Here is a 20,877-nt window from a genome sequence, read left to right as displayed (position 1 = left end):
TAATCACACGATAAACAAATGAATAAGCTTATTAATACATTAAATCTATGCCAGTACTTGTTTACATATTGTATAAAATTACCGGAACTGTTTTTATATATTGTATTATATCACTGTAACACTATATTTAATTTTGATGCTACTTTTATATAAATATAAATTATATCTACATGCACAGGTACATTCATTTTTTACTAAAATTCTGTAAAGGATATTGCAAATTTGCATATTTAACTTCGTGCCAAATAATTAATAATTTATTACTTAAAAAAAAGCAGTCAAGAAAAGCGGTGACAAGTGTATTTCGGAGGACGAGGAAGTTCTGTCTTTTGTTTACTTTACGTTGTCCTGAGAAACTGAGTCCAACTCGTCATAGAATTTTGTGGTAGGACTTTCCTAATTCTTACTTACTTTTATTTTCATTACTAAGCAAAAGTTATAAATGTATGCATTACGATAAATATCAAAATAACTGAACCATTGAAGAAGAATACGTTTATAGAATAAATTTGTTTTTTACATAGATCAGTTTAAGTAGCAAGAAATAATTTCTTTCTGACCGTTGGAACGGGTTCATTTTTAAACTTGTTTTAAATAATTTGTAAAAACGTAATCAGCGAGAAAATGAACTTTAAGTGTGGATGATTTTTATCACCATTTAATTTGGAACTTCTTTTAAACCCGTTATCTTTCGGTAATGACAGATTCGTTCTAAGACAGATTTTTTCTATTTTAAATTTTCTATGTATTTGATTCGTAAAAGGAATTTTATTGCATTTTTCGTTATATTAATAAAAATAATTTTAAAATATTTAAAATAATTTAAATAATGACGTTAAAATTCATGATTTTTATTTATTCTCCAATTATTTACCCGTTTGCTAACAATCAATGCGACTTTCATGTGATTTATTAATTTTTTAACATATAGCAGAATAAGCAAGATAGTTCCGGGACTGTTTTGTAGTTGGTATTGGGATCAACTACATAAACGAATTACAAAACTTTTTTGTAAACAACATTTAAGGTAGCAAATATAACACAAGCTTTTATGGCTACTTTGGCTTCCCACGAATATCTTGTTTAAACCTTCTCGGCAAGAAAGTTATTACAAAATGATGAGTGGACTCTAATAAAGTGAAGAAAACTTACGTCTCAGGGGCCATTCATTCCTTCGTAAACTACATACACAGCTGACTTTGACAGCCAAGCGATTTGGAATCAACCTACGCTCTGGGAACCTCAGAAAGGAATTCGACGGATCGAGCAAAGCCCAACGAGTTTTCGAAGGGGTTATCTCTGATCTAGATATTTCGGTGCCCGTACTTGACTATCCGGCAGCCACATTTTGGACTTGGTCCCACGATGGTGATGATGAAAAGATGCTGTCTACAAGGTGGACTCAATAAAGAAAAAAATACAGAGATGACTCGTCGGTGAACCCAGTACTGAATTATTAAAAAATTTCAATGTTTCAAAAAATTCTCGTCGACCCTTTGACCCTGTATAAAAAAATAAAATTAGGAAAATTCAGAAATTTGCTACCCGTTGTTTCTGGAACGGATCATCAAATCCGTAAACGTAATATTTCTTGACGCTCTACTGTTTTTGTTATTGTGAAATTTTGTACAGTACAGAACACGATAACTGTAAATTTATCTCTTTACTAAATTTAATATTACAAGTTTACTATGCGTATTTAAACAAATACGCGAATAAGAGAAAAATATTATAATGGGGATATTCCGAATAAATAACATCATTTTGTGTTTTGTCCGAAATTGTCTCTACTTTTTCTTAAAACTAGGTGAGAGTATATTTCTAACGTGTTTTATTAGTTACACTTCGTGTTATATGAAATACTTTTATATTGGAAAATGCAACGGTAAGAAGCAATAATTTAAAAAAAGTCATCCAAGAGAGTAATTTAGTCTTTTCAGTGGCTAAATGAGGATATTTTTTAAGATATAAAATGTTTTATATGTATCCCATTTACTATAACACACTGCATATATTTTCCTATTAATAAATACTAATACTAATTAATTGTGACGAGGAATCTTAAAATTTAATAATAAATGGGGGTCCAAGACTTCGTTATCGAACTACGTGGTGCCAAAGTGACAATATCCACGCTCCCAAATGCGATTGAGCGCGCCGATCGAAAATTGGCCGCCAAAATCGAAGAAAACACAAGAAAGCTATGTAAGGATCACCTGTTTGTACCTGTCAAATGCAATGCTTCTTCTGTTCGTATCCGACAAGTGTAAGGAATACACACACAGGCATTCAAATAGGTGTCAGCGCTCGGATTAGATGGAGAGCGATAAATAATTTTGTTTTATTACGTAAATTAATTTACTAGCAATATCTCGTTAAAACAAAGTTGCCCGGTGTTCCGAGTCAAGCTTTTGTTTTTATTTTATTATATGCTGTTAATATGTACGATGAATGGAAAGGCGTAGAACGTTGTTGTTCTTTAAAATACTTGCAATCACGTTTTTACTTTAACTTTTCTCTGAAATTTTTTTAATTTATAAAAAAGGAAATATTTTAAATTCAATTCATATAAAATATTTAATACAATTTAATTACAAATCGTAGAAACTTTTACTGATAGACAAAATTTTATATTGTTTTAAACATTCGATTCAACGTTTTAAATCGACTTTCCATAGCATTTTTATAGAAATCTTTATCTTAAATTATAATTATTTAATGAATAACCATTTAAAAGTAATCAATGTTTCTTGTTTTCCTCGATCATCATGCAAATTTCCTTTTGTTTTAAACTAGATATTGGTTAAAATTAATGTCAATGATCGATTGAAGAGAATATATTTAAGGTAAACCGCTATATAACATCATTTATTGTCAAGTCGAGAAACGGGTCAGCCGTAACGGTTTGTGAAACCAATTTTGATTATATTATTGTCTACATCGACTTATTCAACAGAATTTCCGATAGATTCACAGAAGAAGAATGTCCATTTCGAAATTTTACGAATTTCGTGAGATATTTGTAACAGGAGTAACTGGATCTTTGGGAAAGGCAAGCATTTCTACGTCGTACGTTTTATACACAGATAATGTATTTAGTGTATTTATACTATAATTTTCTATTATTTCAAGGTGCTTTTAGAGAAACTGCTAAGGTCCTGCAATACCAGAAAAATTTACGTTTTAATCAGATGCAAAAAAGGAATGCCAGCGGAAGAAAGGAAGACGGAATTGTTTCGTTCTAAAGTAAGTTATTATAATATATTTTATAAAAGATAAATTAGAATGTAATAGGTTGAGATGCTTGATATTTTACTTATATTTCTCTGCAAGAATTACAATGTAATCCAAAATTCACATCTATTGCGAATGCTGATTCAATATGACACTGGAAAATGCGGTTTTTACAGAAATAATCACAAGGACACGAGAAATTTCATACTCAAACATATAATGCAAATTGTAATCACAAGTTACCCGCTTATTTATACTTCCAGCGTGTAGCGAGGGAGCGACGGACCGAATGAATAAACAGTAGCGAAAGAGAACACCTACGGCCGGATTGCATCTGTAGGTGTTTGTTCTATTCCGTGCTATTTTTAGCTTATTTTACTAACGTACGTCGTAAAATAAATGCTACTGTTTGCAGTATCAGCAGTTTATATATTTAACTTAAGTTTCTAGCAATTGACAGTACCGTATAGACGTGGGTGGCAACACAATTAGTTGCGCATGTTGTAATGTTGATTTCTGGAATCACCGTTAGGCCGCGACTCCACTAGCGTAAAAGCGGCCGTAAAAGCTTTTAATCACGTGACCATGATATTTTACGCCCGAGCAGGTCGTAAAACCAGCATAAAAGCGAGTTCAGCAGTGTTCAACTTTCGACACGAATACGGTCTTTTACGGTCGTATTCGTGTCGAAAGTTGATGTTCGTGTCGAAGTCGAAAGTTGGCTATTGAACGGTACCATACACCATACTAGGTCATTGTGACACGGTGCGAAAATGGCGGAAAACGAGCTTTTGTGTACGTTCTCTCGTTGCTACTAGGAAAAGAACTAGAATAGATCCGGAAAGATTTATGGAAAACATCCGAAGGTATTCGTGTATCTACGACAAGAGGTATCCCGATTATAATAACGAATGCCTAAAACACGAGATATGAACGGCCAAAGGAAAATCCTTCATTTAGAAGAGTATATAATAAAAAAGCTAATCTTATAAGCGCTGTATATTATATTAATAATACAATAATGGAAGTTAATATATGAAAGTAAAGATATTATTTTTACTACGTTTATAATTATACTACAGAAAAAACTCGTAGAATATAATCATTGTCTTCATATTGATATATCGCCCATACAACCGTAATAATACCGTCGCCGTAAAAAGCTTCGCTAGCCGGACCTCCACCGCAAACCCAGCGCAAACGCAAATAGGTCACGTAATTAAAAGTTTTTACGACGAGGGTTTTTACGCCCGTTTTTACGCTAGTGGAATCTCGGCTTTAGGTGGGAAATCGGTTAGACCTACGTAATTGTTAAAGAAGAAGGCAAGAGTTCGAGAAAATCACGCTGTACCCATTTGAAAATTAAAATTATCATTCTTCAATCGTCACAAATGAAAATTTCTACAAATTATAAATGTATATTTATTTGTTTATATACCTATTTTGTAATTTAAAAAATTAAAATCGTTTAAAAAATCAATGGAATCAGATTTTGTTACTAATCTTACTTAATTGTACTATAAACTAGTACACGAAAATTTAAATTTTCGTGTACTAGTTTATAGTACAATTAAGTAAGATTAATACGAATTTCGTATTTAACAGAAATACAAATTTTCTTTTAAATTTGCGTATTTCATTTTTTAACATTTAAAAAGTCTCGATCTGAAATCATCGTTTGAAATTATTAATGTATATTATCAAGCTTATATAATTTGAATTTTCTTATGTTTTTATAATAAACAATATAACGGAAAATGTTATTAAATCTACTCCATGAATACGAGTTGAGTCAAAAGTCCACTGCACCTTTTTTTACTTAAAATACCGAACGTAAATTATATTAATTAATTTTTTTCTAGTCATAAGCATAAATTTTGTTGGAGGGTACGAATCGCACAAGGCACTCACCAGCAATTCTCTATTTCAACTACAATTACAATTACTGGTGTGTACCTTGTGTGATTTTCTCTCTCCATCAAAATTTATTCTTATAACTAAAGGATATATCAAGAGAACCAGTAGCGATTTTGTTAATAGAGAGGTTGTAGTGCAAGTACAAACGTTAAACTTGTACGGCAAGCAGAAGTACACGTTTGACGTTTTAACTCCAAAGTAAAAGACCTTGCGGCGCACGTTCACAACATCCCACGAGTCAGTGAACATCGAGCACTGACTCACGGGATATTTGTCGAAAAATGGCGGAGATATTTAACAACGACGAATGTTACCAGCCAAGGTAAATAAACAAATTAAACTATTTTAAAGTATTTATGGAATGTTTAATAACACTAAATAATTATGTTTAATTCGCGTCGTGTCTCTTACCGCACGAAATGACTATCTCATACTTTTGTCGAGGGAAGTAGTGACTTACGTAAATCCGAAAGCAGCTCGGGAAATTATTCTTAGAAAATTTACAAACGTATTGCGCTGTTGATGGTAGAAGATGCCGTGGCAAAACAAACCTACTCCTACAGAATTATGATAAGCTATTACGAAAACAAATATATGTAAAGTCTATAGGCACTTTACATCACTTGCAAAAAACTGAATAATTAAATAACTTCTGGATTAAAATCGTCTGTTTCTTTACAATATTATTCATAAATGCTTAAATAATCATTATTTTAATAAAATACGTCATAATTTTAACCCCAAACACACAAAAAAAGAAGTTTAAACCGATCTTCTACTTGCCATGCTAGACGTAGCGAACGCCGTTATCGACCGTATAGAATTGCCTGATGGCGGCGCTCGTCCGACCGCCGTTCACGTTTTGGGCTGAATACGTGCACCTCAACCTCTCTAATTTTGTTAATATAGTTACGTAGAATGTCACGTGTTGAGAACCGGATGGGGCCTTGTTAGTTAACCTTGAAAATCATTATCGAGGTTATGTTGTAAGTTTTTAATGAGCAGAGATAACTTAAAAGTTGCAACGAGAAAGTCAAAAAGCACCAGTTATTAGTCTAATTTCTTATTCATAATAACTTAAAATATTAATAATTATTGATGAAGTAATTAAATTTTCTTATCGATAAATTAAAACGATTTGTAAGTTGTGCGATAATAAGTCATTACAGCATATATATAATAAATCAAATATTTAACATTGACATAATAGAGGCCTATATATTTATATTAAAAAAAAAAACTTAATTCTGTCGATTTTCATTATTAATAATTGTATTGGTGTTGTCAAACTTACTTATATATTTACATCAAATTGACGTAAAATCGAATACAGTTACGTTAATGTGAATGTAATTGATTTTGTTAATCGCTTGCAATAAATAATTTAATGAAATTCGCTGTTAAAATTCATAAGGTAAAAGCGGGTAAGATGCACAGTCGGGAGACACGCGTAGAAGTTGTTTATTGAAGTTTATAATACTCAGTAGAACAAGTCACTAGTCACTTTAATGGTGACTTGCTTAACGTTTTTGTGTTTCATTATTTTTTCGAATGGTGCTTCTGCCGATATTTTCGTTAAAAATAATTTGTTTATCATCGCTCTATAAACGTTTTCCCGACAGTCGCGTTAATACGAAATTTTCCGAAATTTGAATACGCTTATGTAATGTTTCTGTTTCGTGTAAAAGTAGATTAGCGAGTCGTGTTGTAGTCAAAACCAGAAACCCTCCTAATAATTTTAGTCTAAAATGCAGAAATAGACATCCTCTCCATATGGTTTGAGTGAGATGCCTAGTGCATTTAATAGAAAGATGCATACTTTTCCTGAAATATTTTATTACGAACTTAATCAAATTTATTAACTTTAGATGTCAATTAAATACAAAAGAAGGGAAACTGGTGCTACAGAGAAAACTGAACCAAAACGACTTAGTTCTTCCAGATGAAACAGTACAAACTAATCGGCTAAATTACTGTCAAGCAAACAAGGAGTTTAATACTCCATATCATACTTATCGCAGAAGACTTAAAAATAGTAATTTACCAAAACGAGCTCTGATTAAATTCAAAGTTATCCGTAATGAAAAACAATTGCTTATCATATAATTAAGTCACAAAAAAGAGGCAATAAAATCCGATTGGATTCGATGCTCAATGTAAAAAAAAAAATCCAGCGACGAGTTGCTTAACTTTTTCGGCAACATTTAAAACTGCGAGTGTAGCGTCATCTGTAATGATATTTTATTATTAAAAAGTTTTTATATTTTTAATTGTTATAAGGTAGCAAAAAGCTTTATTTTCAAAGCAGGGATGGGTTTTTATGAAAATTTGTAAACGCTAATTAACGAGTAAAATTGTCGTTAAGTCGAGATTCGCTATACAACCCTCTTCATTTCCTCACCCCTCGACCTTTAATTACCAAAATTTAATTGCATCGAACCCTCTAATAAAAAACATTCCTGCAATATTTAAGAAATTTGCGACGATAAGCACAGGAGTTATTAAGCTTCAAAGAGGGTGAACAAAATAGTACCCCCCACACACTCATACTAACATCCATACATACAGAAAATACCCCTCTTCTCATTTTTTTTCCATTTTTCGATGTTTCAAGGTTTTCTGAGTCCAAAAATATATAATTTTGAAGGGTGCCATGTTTTTTGACTGATTGCCATACTTTCCTGGCTGTTATATATAAGTATAAACGTAGGCAGGAAACGTGCACACTGTATGTTTCAGAGTATAAGGTGTGTGGAAAATATAAAAAGTGCAAAATGCCGATTAACTCGAATGTTAAAGAAACGTCATCTATCCTTAAACATTGGCAACTCTTTCGGAGGTACGGGATAGATGCCCAAAACAGACATATCATTTCGTTGATTCCACACTGTTACGTCGAGCTTTTATTTAACTTTTTTCACTTTTATTAAAAGATAATTGTTGGCTGTATATGCATTTTACAATTATTTCTTATGTAAACCATAGTTAAGCGATATATATGCGTTGAAAAACTGTAGACATCTCACCCGGTTCTACTCTATGTGTTCTTTATTTTTATAAAAGATTTTCGAAAATGTTTTACTGAAAAATCCGGATATTTACAACAAAGTGGAATGCATCGAAGGGAACCTTACTCGAGAGAATTTAGGAATTTCTTTTTCGGATATGAATTTGATAACGAAGAATGTTTCGGTAGTGTTTCACTTGGCCGCTTCAGTTAAATTCGATGAGCCTTTTCGGTAAGTTTCGCCTTAATTAAGCATTATTTTGTGATTTGCGTATTTATTTTCGTTTATTTTGTAGAGATGCATTCGTCAATAACGTGGAAGCGACGAAAAATGTGGCCGAAGTTTGCCGCCAAATGAAAAATTTATCGGTAAATATTTTGTAGTACAGTATTTTGATTGCAGCTTAGATTTTATTGTATACGGAATTGAAATGAGCATAGAAGTGTTTCGTGTTTCATAAAGTCGTATTTATCTATTTCCGCACTAAAATCGAAGCATTCCAACTACATTCCTCATTTCTGAAAAACGTAAATTACGGGAAGTATTTATACTGCAGTAATGATCATAATGTTTGTAAAAGTCAGAAATCTTCAATGACTCTTCAATGAAAGAACTTGAAAGTACTTTTCTTACTTGAAAGTATTTATCTTGTTTATTAAAATGTGTTAAAATTTGAGTAACTTTTTAAAAAATCTTTAATTAAAACGAGAGAAACAGATTAAATTACTAATACGAGGACCACGAAGTTTGTCTCTCTACTTTCCACTTGATGAAATACATTTCAAATGTCATATTCTTTTTGTTAATTTTCGTCCGATGGCGATAATTATGTTTAATTAATTTTCTGAAGACAAAGTCCTTCCCGGAACATGGGACCACCATTTTTAAGTTCCAAACATTACACTTTTGGCGACTGACCTTTCCTTTTAGGCTACTGGCCGCCAAACAGTCCTTTAAAAACACAAACATATATCTAATTAAAAATATAAACATTTGTAAAGAAGCAGGAAACTGGTAAAGTACGAAGTGTAATGTTTGGAACTTAAAAATGGTGGTCCCATGTTCCGGGAAGGACTTTGTCTTCAGAAAATTAATTAGTCATATTCTTTATTAAAATCCTTCTTCAGTCATACTTAAAAGTATGCGTAATTTTAAGAAATTTTAATAAACAAAATATTTTTGTTAACCGTATAGAGCTACATTCTTCCGTCATCCTTTTTGAATTATTATCTTTGCCGGTGATTAAATCTTCTAAGAAGATTCCGGTCATTCAAACCTTCTCGAAATATTTAAATGAGTAAACTCCTTACTATATTGTGAAGATATTCGGCAGTTCAGGTTTAGTTTCAAGTACAGTTCTAAGCAGGTTCTAAACTGTATTTGAAACCTGTTTTTTTAAATGTTTTCCTCGTGTTCAACAAAGTCGATCACAAACTGTATTAATTAAAAACGAGTTTGAACACGATAAATCACCAGAAAGAACATTTCTCCCAATACCATTTTCTCTCCCAATATTCATACTACTTAATTTAAATGGAACGTGACACTAATCAACGAATTGCTAATTATGCAAATTCACTTTAAAGATATTTGTTACGATTTTCGTAAGTAAATAGTCCATCAAATCAGTTTACTTGTTGAAGTAAAAATTAGATTTTCTACAAACTCCTGTATTATTGTTTTTGTCGTTTTTTAATTTAAATAGAAAATATACCATTAATATGTATACGAATATTTATGAAATAACCCGTAAGAGTTTAGGCAGTTAAATCATAGTAGTTACATTCCTTTATAATTATTCATATATAATATAGGTTAGGTAAATATATATATATCATAATTTCAGGCCTTCGTACACACATCTACAGCTTATTCTTTCTGCAATAGAAAGGAAGTGGATGAAAAAATCTATACAATGTCCAGAACTTATGAAGAATTTCAGAGCTTCGCAAAGTATTATATTATGATAGTCTAGATGCATTCATTATATTTTCAATTTTATTTCCCAAGATTTAAACACCTTCATTTTATTAATTTCTTTCAATTTGCAGTCCGCAAAATAATGCTTCAATAGACATAACAGACAAAAGTATTTCAGAAGGACGGCCCAACACCTACTGTTTAACAAAGGCCATAGCAGAGAATTATTTAAATGACTTTTGTAGAGATTTGCCTGTAGTTATTGTAAGACCTTCTATCGTGGGTTGCACTATTAAGGAACCTTTTCGCGTAAGTATTTTCATTATACGTCAAAGTAAATTGTACGTTTGAATGTACAAATTTCTTTATTTAGGGATGGACCGACAACAATAGTGGTGCAGATACTTTAATTGCAGCTGTAAGTGCATTTAATTACTTCTAAAATTGAAGATACAATTAACATAGCGTACTATGTAGTGCTAAACGTCGGATACTGTTTCTTGATTCGAGTATTCGACGTGTATCCGGGTATACGATGACATCTGGATATACTCTGGTATCGAATACACCTAATATACTTGTTTTGGTGTTTTTAATTGAAGTTTTATTTTTTGACTTTGTTTTATAATTGTTTATAAAATTTAAATATTTATATAATTTTAATTTTAACTTTAGTGAGTGTTTTAAATAGGAGCAAATATTATGTGAAGTAGTGTTTTTCCATTAAATAAAATGCTTTTTCGTTCTGAGAAATCAAGGACCTTCATGGTCCGCAGTGTTTTCGAATAAATTTGCAGATTTTTAAGGGTTGCGCACCACAGGTTGAGAAACGTTAAGTAATCCAAATATATCGGACACGAGGGCAAGAAAAGACTTTTTAGTGTTCATTACTATTTTTAGGGATTGAAAGGAATATTCAGAAACATGTTGGTTGATGAAGACAAAGTTTGTGATTTCATTCCATCAGACGCAGTGATTAATTTGATGTTAGCCGCTGCTTGGAGAAAGGCAATTACTCCTCATCGAAGGTAAGAGTTTATAAAAATTTCAATATATTAACAAATACGTCATCTTTACAAAATGTTTTAATTTTAAACACACATTGAAAAAATACATAACACTTGTTTATTTTAAAATAACTCATTCAATTAAAAATTTTGCCGGGACGAATTCACATTTAAGAAAAAATATAATTTCTTACAAGGCTATACATTTACACGAGTACATACGAGTGCAGTACGAGTAACTGTTTTACATTGGATGGCGGACAGTAGCCTCCAATAAAAGGCCAGTTCCGCCGTAGACTTGTTATTGCCTCTAAAAAAGCGTGTGAAGGGACTGGAAGGATAAGGACTCGTGTAAATGTATAGTCTTGTAAGAAATTATATTTATTCTTAACTCGTTCAATGTTTATCATGTATACGTATTTACATGCGAATTTATAGAAATTAGTAAAAGATATCCGTCAACGTCAAACTCTTTCGTAAACAAGCGAATTTGAAAATATTCTGAATACAATTAAATTGTATACTGAAAAAAAGAAGTCACAAATTTTCTGCGTGGTTTTTGTACAGCAATAGAATTACTCTTGTTTATATAAGGTGAGCGTATAAAGGTGCATTATTTGTATGAACAAACATGTCTGGTAACCAGTTATTATTTTATTAAATTAAATATGATTGACTTTATTCCGTTTCTACATTAAGTGTTATGGTATTTACGTACTACAAATGTATGCGTGTGAACGACGAAACTCAAGAGTTATAGCGGTAGAGTCAGTTTATTATGCCAAACTGAGTATAAAATACAAGCGAACGATATCGTCAGCACATTCCTTATTCGATGTCCTTGACCACTTGATGATCCTAACACAAAAGCCTGCAAGTTCCTATGAATTCACTGATGAACTTTCGCGAAGTTTTTTCGCGTTAGTAGGAACTTTTGCACCACTCTTCACCTTTTTCTTTTTCGTTTTTTATTTTTGTTTCCTCTCAATGTAATATGCACAGAACGCATCATGAAATACTTAGCACATGCAGCCGTATCAAGAATTTCTTTTTAAAACAAACAGATAATCTACGCCCGCGGTTTCCCGCAGTTGGCATTAAAAATGTAATGCCTTTTCTTAGAAAAAACTTTCTCAAATATTCTTTGGAAATTGGTAGAAGCAAACAGTTTTTTGCATTAAAAGTGAGGTTCTGAATTTTGAAAATGCAATTCGCAATAATTTTCAACAAAATTTTAAAATCAGAAAGTTTGTAGAAAATTAACCAATTCAAAATTTTGAACTGTAATAGAAGAATTAAATACGCAAGGTTGGAAAGAACGATGAAAAGAGCGTCAAGATTTAGATCCGTGCAGTGGTGTTGGCATGTGTAACTGTACAGATTACAATGACTTTAATTGAACGATACGTAACAACGCGTAAGTATGATATATGACGAAATTGTCGCTTCTACCGTTTCTGCAATACTCGATTCATTATTAATTACTAATTTATTAAAGAAATCATAAATAATTTTTAGACATATTCCAGAAACACAGTTTCTTGTTTTCTTTCAGAGAAAACGAAATTCCTGTTTACAATTGCACTTCAGGATCCATAAATCCTTTCACTTGGCGCCAGTTTTTCGAATGTTTAAAAACGCATTATTGGAATTATCCCTCGGAAAATACCTTTTTATATCCAACAAAAATACCCAAGAAGAATTACTACTGGAATCGCGTATGCATTGTGGTGCAGCATCAATTTCCTGCCTTGTTGTTCGATATATTTCGAGTTGCCGTTGGCAGGAAACCGAAGTACGTTGTTGGAAATAAGATTACGTGTTGTACAACACTATAAGTGATAATCTCATTATTTCCAATTTAGGATGATGAACGTTTACAAAAAAGTTCATAGGACTATAAACACGACAGAGTATTTTTGTGCATGGGATTGGAAGTTTGGTGCCAGAAACGTGCAGGAATTGCTGGAAACGATGTCGACGCAAGATAAACAGGTAGGATAGATTTTAAATAAAATAGACAGTATCTTATGACTAGTACAGTGTCAGAGATAAAGAAGAATTTTGAGTCATACGAAGTACCACTACCTTGTAGTGAGAACTTAACTATGACAATACAGTCAATACAGATACATATAATTATATACGATGTACAGTATTTTTACTATTTCTTAGCTTCGTACACATATAAAATAGCAAGTATATTTGTAGAATTAGCAAAAAAAGTTTGCTTGTTGTTTTGAATGTATTGTGTTCTGCAGTCTTTCTGGAATAAGTTTGGCCGCCAGCTGCGTTTACGTAGTACTTTTAAGATAATGAAATTTTGCATCAAAGTATTCAAATTTCGAACCATTATGCATCTAAAAAATAATGATTTTGCTTCATTTATTAACGTGGGATTACCAATTAACAGAAGAATAAGATTAAAGTAATATGCAAGCAATAAAGTATAATCGGTTATAATGATTTCTGTGAATTAATAGCGAGGTTGAGGCCGAGGTTTTAAACGCGAAAAAGTGTACGTCAGCGCCGCTTTCCCGTAAGCCTAGAAGTTTGACAATGGCGTTTGGAATGTCGAGCGTGATTCCACTGATTTTCCAAACGCCATTGTCAAACTTCTAGGCTTACGGGAAAGCGGCGCTAACGTACACTTTTTCGCGTTTAAAACCTCGGCCTCAACCTCGCTAATAATACATTTGATTATCATTATTATTTACAATAGATTCAGACACATTGAGGTATATGAGTGTCCGTTCGGACAGTTTGAGATTGAGGAGTGATTGAAATGTTGACAACGGCAATAATTCAAAAACAAAGAATGTGCAAAATTTAGTTGTATTCAGCAGTTGAACACACGAAATATACTCGTAAAATATGCAAGATTATGGAAATTATATTTCAGAATTTCGATTTCGACATCTCGAAACTCAATTGGGACCAATACATGAAAGATTACGTTCTGGGCATCAGGAGATTTGTTTTGAAAGAAGACGACTCGACCATCCCTCGAGGTAGAAAGACGTTATTAGCGTAAGTAGTTTTTCAAATTCTTCTATCTCCGAATAATACAACTTATAGCAAATTATTATTATTTTTACAGGAAATATTATTCAATTTTATTTGCAAACACTGGATTGTTCTTTGGATTTCTTTACAGTCTTACTTTCTTATTGTTCTAATTTTTCCGAATAAAGTTAAGATTATCATTTCCAAAATAAATACATTAATTTTCTGTTAATTTTATCTTGAATATAATTTATTATATCTTATTTTAATTGTAATACTAATTAATATTAATTATTAAAACTTTTAAATCATTGTGAAGTCTTAAACATTGCTTATAGGAGAAACTGCTGTAATTATTCACATTAAATTTATAATATAGGAGAGGAAAGCAGATTAAACTACAGAAGTGATGTCGACTCAGTTATGAACAAGGAATCGTATTCTTTCTAAATTATTATTTTCAATTGCTATTTAATTTTATTAATTTATTTTTATTAAAAATAACACAGTATTTTCTTTTCCATTTAAAGAAAGGAAATCTGTATATTACAATGAATGAAAGAGTGTGAAAGTATGCTCGGGAATTTTTAAGATATTCAACACGGTTTATGCGTAAAATATCTTGTGAATATACAATAGACTAGTGATATAACGACAACTTTTAAACTTACGGTCTTACCTCTCCTCGAATGCTATGAAAATTCATGAAAATCGTGTATTTAATTTACTTTATACACAAAGAATAAGGTACAAGAGAATGAATTTAAGATGTTTTCTTGAACCCTGCCTATTCACTTTTTTAGTGTTGCTGTTTGTCCATTCTTCGACTGCAAATGCTAATGTTTGCGTACAGTACATGCAATTTTATAAATAGATTCATCAAACTATTTTATTTCAACTTGAGTGATTGCATTTGTTAACAAATTTTATGTTTATTTGTCACCGTTGACATTTTTAGTTCGGTGTTTGTGGGACTTTCTGGACTACGAACATCTTTTAGCCATGAATACAGAAAATGAAACATAGAAAAATAAATTTTAATTAAAAGATTTAAATGTAAGCGTGTATTTTTTAAATTGAAAAAATAATTGTGTAAAAATACCTTAAATCATAATGTACTGTACAGTACATACATTACAAACAAAAAATATGATTTCGAAATGTTTAATAACGAGAAAAAATCTAATTTACAAAATTTGATTAATTACATTTCGAACAATTTAAATTAAATTAACATTCACATACTCCCTTGTTTATAAAAAAAAAACATTTTTGTTAATTTCGTCAAGAAAATTTATAATAGAACTTCTGAGTATAAAAGAGAAATTGGATGTTGTTAAGATTTTCTTGTTAAATAATTACCCTAAAGTTTCACTAGACATATGGTTAAAACAAATTGTGTGTAATCATAACACTGATGTCCACACTGTTAACTCTAAAAGCAACATTTGTACTAAAAAGTTTTTTAAGCTTGCGTATGTTAAAAATACGTTAGTTTTATTTAATACAGTCTTAATTTTTCAAACATTATTTTGGTACCCGTTTTTGTAATAGAACTCAAAAACACACATACAACTCATCGGACTGACATGATTGAGAAGATACAAGATATAAATACTAGTGTAAAAATGATTACCCCGCTTAACGTTAAAATAGGATGTATGTGTCGATTGAGTTTAAACCTTCTACGCATACAGATTGAATATGATAATGTTGACTGATGAGGGGCTCTATGCCCGAAACGTGCAAACGGCACGTATCAACTAAATAAAGATGGAAATAAAGCCAAGTGTTTATTTTAAAACTCAACTTAGAGTTCATAGTCCAACAAATTAACAAACACGGTTTCAAAGAAGAGACACTTAAACAATGTGGTTATTGATTTTATGAAAAGTAATGTATCAATAATATATAAATTTAACTGTAACTGTACTAATTGTGTGATCTATGTTGGTGAAACTAAAATATATCTTAATGTTTGTATAAAAGAACATATTAATATCATCAAATATAATTTAGAAAACACTGCCGGTGCCTAATACTGCAATCTAAACGTATGTGAAAATGATAAAAGTACAATAAAAACGTTAAAATTCGAAAAAACCCCTGTAAACGCAAATATTATGAACACAGAAATTTTAAAAATTAATAAAGATAAAAGAATTAAGATAATCTAGGTGTTATAATTGATGAAGGTTGGTACAGTTATATCTATAGAAAATGTTTGTGACGTTGTTATTCTAGCTTGTAAAAACTGTTGTAAAATTCGTAACTGTATCGTATATCAGTCACCACTTGCTCACCAGACGTTACCTGTACCACATGTCTTTTGTGCCTGCTCTACACCCTGTAATAATGTTACCCTCAACGATATTGCTTTTGTAGTTGTGGTATGTATATATTTTTGCTTGTCTAACATTATTCCATAACTGCTAACCGTTTAATCTGCTAATTTATATCTGTTTGCATTAGAACCTTTTACGTCAAGACATCTTGTAATATTAGAGAGGTTGAGGCGCTGGTTCACAACATCACGTGACTCAGTGAACGTTGCGCATTGACTCACGAGAAGTTTGTTGAAAAAATGGCGGATACCTTTAACATTGAAGGTTACCAGCGAAGATAAATAAACAAATTAAGCTGTCTAAAAGTATTTATAGGATGTTTAATAACACTAAATAATTATTTTTAACTTTTCTACCGGTACGATCAGTGGTGATGTTCGAAATATTTAACAAAGGGTTCGCTAGCAGAAAATTTTTCCCTAACAATCACCGACAAACAAAATGGAAGTTTTGGCTAGAAATAAATACAATATCTTTTCTTGCGATATATCTAATAATCAGTGGCGTATTTGGAACGTAAGGGGCACTGGGCGAAGACCAGGTAACAATAGTATATTAGTGCTGTCCACCTTTTTTTTTTTTTTTTGGGCAGAGAAATTTTTCACCCCTGAAATAGACAGATGTCATCGTCTCTCGAAATACAATATCCTTTTTATTTCGCTGTCCATAGCCCGACACGTGTTCCACAGCCATCTTGTATTATCTCGCGCGCGTGAGATTGTGGGATTTTTCTTATGACTGGATCTAGTTTCAAGAACTCTCTCTCTTGAATCGATCGCGATTAAATCTCGTTTCAGTCGAGATTGAAACGGTCGAGAGGGATTGCACCAAGGCATAGTCCCCGACCTTGCTCACAATTTAGATTGAAATGCTCGGTGCAAACGGGGTATAAGGCTCTAGTTTAGTAGTGTTACAGAGTATAATACGTATATTTTAATACTGTATATTTTCTAAAAGAAACAAAACCACTGAGAAATGTTACGTGTGTTTAACAAGGTTCGAGAAACTGAAAATTTTACCAACGGGTTCGGCCGAACCTGTGCCAACCCGCTGAATATCACCACTGGGTACGATCAGACGATAGGACTACCTCATACTTTTGTCGAGGGTAGTAGTGGCTTATGTAAATTCGAAAGCAACTCGGAAAATTAATTTTTAGAAAATTTACAAACATATTACGCTATTGATAGTAGAAGATGCCGTGGAAGAATAAACCTACCTTTAGATAAGCTATTATGAAGACAAATACAGTCAAACCTGTTTTTATGCGGTGAATAGGGACCGCATAAAAAACGCATTAAAAAATCGCACGAAACTTTACGAGTGGCTATAAAAAATAGTTTTCGCAACACAATTAAAAAAATATTTTTTTATGCGGTCAACAGGGACCGCATAAAAAAAGTCTCACATAGAAAATAACTCAAAACCGTACGAAATAGAATTTATTGACAACAGATGTCAGCACTTGACTGCATCGTCTCGTCTATCGTCTGTTTTACATATTTTTGTCCAGGTGGTGTTTTGTTGACTTAAAAAATAAATTATTTCATTTTTCGCATATTCATGCAATAATATTAGTATAATAAGTTCATTTATGCTATAATAAGTTTATTTAGCTATAATAAGTCAACGTGAGACATGACAAATCGCACGAGACTAGTCGCCAACTATACCGCACAAATAAAAAATCGCACAAAAAAGACCGCATAAAAACAGGTTTGACTGTATATGTGAATTATATAGGCACTTGACATCACTCGCTAAAAAAATTGAATAATTAATAATGTCTGGATTAAAATCGCCTGTTTCTTTACAATATTTATTCGTAAATGCTTATATAATCATTATTTTAATAAAATACGTCATAATTTTAACCCAAAACACAAAAGAAAAATGAAGAAGTTTAAACCGATTTTCTAGCCGCCATTCTAGACGTAGCAAACGCCATTACCGACCGTATAGAATTGACAGATGGCGGCGCTCGTCCGTCCCAAGGTCCGAGAATATAAGGTTACCTCATACAGCCGGTTTAGCCACTTCCTGCCAGATTCCGGATATACCTCATCCGTAGTCGATCCGTGGTCCAGAGAATGCTTCACAGCAGTTAGCCAGGAAAGAAAATTTTGGAATTTCATATTTTTGTTACTTTGTTGAGAGTTTTAGACTCTTAATCTTCGAAGGTAAATATATGTATCATTATTACTATTAAAAAACATAATTATGATAATTATATGAATAAAAATTGTACGAATGTAACAAAACTGTTCCTAGAGCCGTTTGATATTCTGTCGTAGTATTTACATATATTTCGTTCTGTAGAAATTTCAGAATATTATTACAGAAGAAATATATTTATTACTAAAATACTTTAAAATACTAAGAATAGTTTTCTGAATGTATAAAAATAGTATCCGCACGACGAAACGACGACTACAAATAATAAGCTGGCCCCGTAACGGGACGGTAAACACTTTTAAGATAACTCCAGATGTAAAAAAGAAATATTGTTATTATTAATTAATATAACTTTTCTAAAACATGCATATTTACGTAAAATGCATAGAAATAAAATAAAAAAATGTTATATACATAGTATAAATTTATTGTTAGTGTTATTTATTTGTATAATAATTTTTATGTAAGAAATGTTAATACTACTTTTTTCCACTTCAGAATATTATATCTAGATTAGATTTATTTGGGAAAAGAAAAAATAGCTAAATTTTATTATTATTGTTTTTAGATGGCGGGAGCAACGTGCGCTGTTGCAACTTGTAATAACGGCTATGGCGAAACAAAGTTATTAAACGGAAAAGTTGGTTATTTTAGATTTCCTAAGGATCCAATAAGAAGAAGAAAATGGATCCGTAATTGTAAAAGAAAAGACAAATTTAATCCCGATTCTCGTCACGTTCGCTCCGATCATTTCGCAGAAAATGATTTTGAGAGAAATTTAAAAGCCGAATTATTAGGTTTGTTGGCAAGACCTAAACTAAAGAAAACTTCGCTACCGACAGTAAATTTAGGAAATACAGAAAATGAAAATATTAAGCAGTCGAATAAAAGAAAGAATCGTTTATTACAAAGGAATAGGAAAAAAAATGGCAGAAAAACTTTTAGATGTAAATAAACGGGATAAACCGGAACAATCTCTTAAATGTAATGATTAAAACTTTAGATGATATTAATTTTAAATTAAAACATGAAAATTCTATTTTAAAAACTATAATAACAATAGAAAATTTTAAAAAGTTTGTACGTGATTTGTTTTAATTCTGTTTTTATGTAATACTTAATTTGTATATGTTGATACTAAAAATATGTTTATAACAAAAAATTGTTCTTTTGACCGAGTTATTTTTGTGTATGTATGAGTAAATAATATTGTTTTTGGTACACGAATATTAAAAATTAAAAAATAGACCAATATAATTTTTAGTTTTAAAAAAGAAGTCGTTTGACGATATAAATTAAATTAATTTACTTATATATAAATCACCAACGTAGAATTTACCAAAATTAGTCTTTTAAGAAACTATTGTTGTTATATCATAAAATAGATAAAATCGATTTCGTTTACAAAGTAGAAAAACGCATCTTAATTTCAACTTTACACGTAGACATTACGAAGATTTGCTCGATATTCCGTAATTTTCTTATTTATAATCCATTTTTTTAATATTTAATGAAGTATGAATCGTAATTAATAAAATATTAGCGTGTAATTAAAGCTACGAGCCTCTGATTGGTAATTCCTTTTTACCGTAAGATGTTTCGTTTTCGACTATGAGTGACGTCAAATAAGCGACCAATGAGAAGCGTTTCTTCTCTATGAGGCAACCCTATATTCTAGGACCTCGCGTCAGTCCGCCGTTCACGTTTTGGGCTGAATACGTGCGCCTCAACCACTCTATTATGAAAACGTTTTACGCCTGTCTCCTTTGCACCTATTTAACGTTTATTGCTCACATCGGCGGTTTGTTTAGTTAGCACAGTTTTATGTATAATAATTGTATGTTAATACCAACTGAAGAAGGACTATTTGAATAGTCCGAAATACATTTTGGTTTATATCTATACGGTATATTCGTACTCATGTAGTTATTTTTACTGTATACCCCTGTATATCTAATTAAATGTTCTACATTGATTCCTGAATGTTTGTGCTTTTTATCACCGGTGTGATAAGTCCTTACTTTTTATCTACCTCACGTTAGTAGACAGTTTAATTTAATTTAATTATTCCAAGGGCTAAAAGCTACCTTTTTAATAATTGAAATATTATTTTGTTTTATGTAAGTTTATTGATAATAAATTTCAACTTGCATTTACAGTTTACTTTCATTATTTATCTCATTGTTACTTAAATAAGAAGGACGAACGAAGTAAAAACGGGAATTAATTTAGTTTGATTTAAACGAATTATAATGACTTTTTAAC

The 20,877-nt window shown here is 31.4% G+C and overlaps 1 protein-coding gene across 1 annotated transcript; it reads left to right on the top strand.

Moving 5' to 3' along the window:
• Positions 1-3,110: 3,110 nt before the first annotated feature.
• Positions 3,111-14,375, top strand: LOC136979206 (putative fatty acyl-CoA reductase CG5065). The gene is made up of 11 exons (XM_067275150.1): positions 3,111-3,246; positions 8,215-8,390; positions 8,455-8,527; positions 10,006-10,112; positions 10,211-10,388; positions 10,453-10,497; positions 10,980-11,107; positions 12,642-12,881; positions 12,952-13,081; positions 13,989-14,116; positions 14,187-14,375. The coding sequence occupies exons 1-11, from the start codon at positions 3,205-3,207 to the stop codon at positions 14,263-14,265; spliced, it is 1,326 nt and encodes a 441-aa protein (XP_067131251.1). The 5' UTR covers positions 3,111-3,204; the 3' UTR covers positions 14,266-14,375.
• Positions 14,376-20,877: the final 6,502 nt, after the last annotated feature.

Source organism: Centruroides vittatus, unplaced genomic scaffold, assembly GCF_030686945.1.
Source record: "Centruroides vittatus isolate TY-2023 unplaced genomic scaffold, ASM3068694v2 contig_596, whole genome shotgun sequence".
Classification (NCBI taxonomy): Eukaryota; Metazoa; Arthropoda; class Arachnida; order Scorpiones; family Buthidae; genus Centruroides; species Centruroides vittatus.
This window is presented reverse-complemented; position numbering and strand designations above follow the sequence as displayed.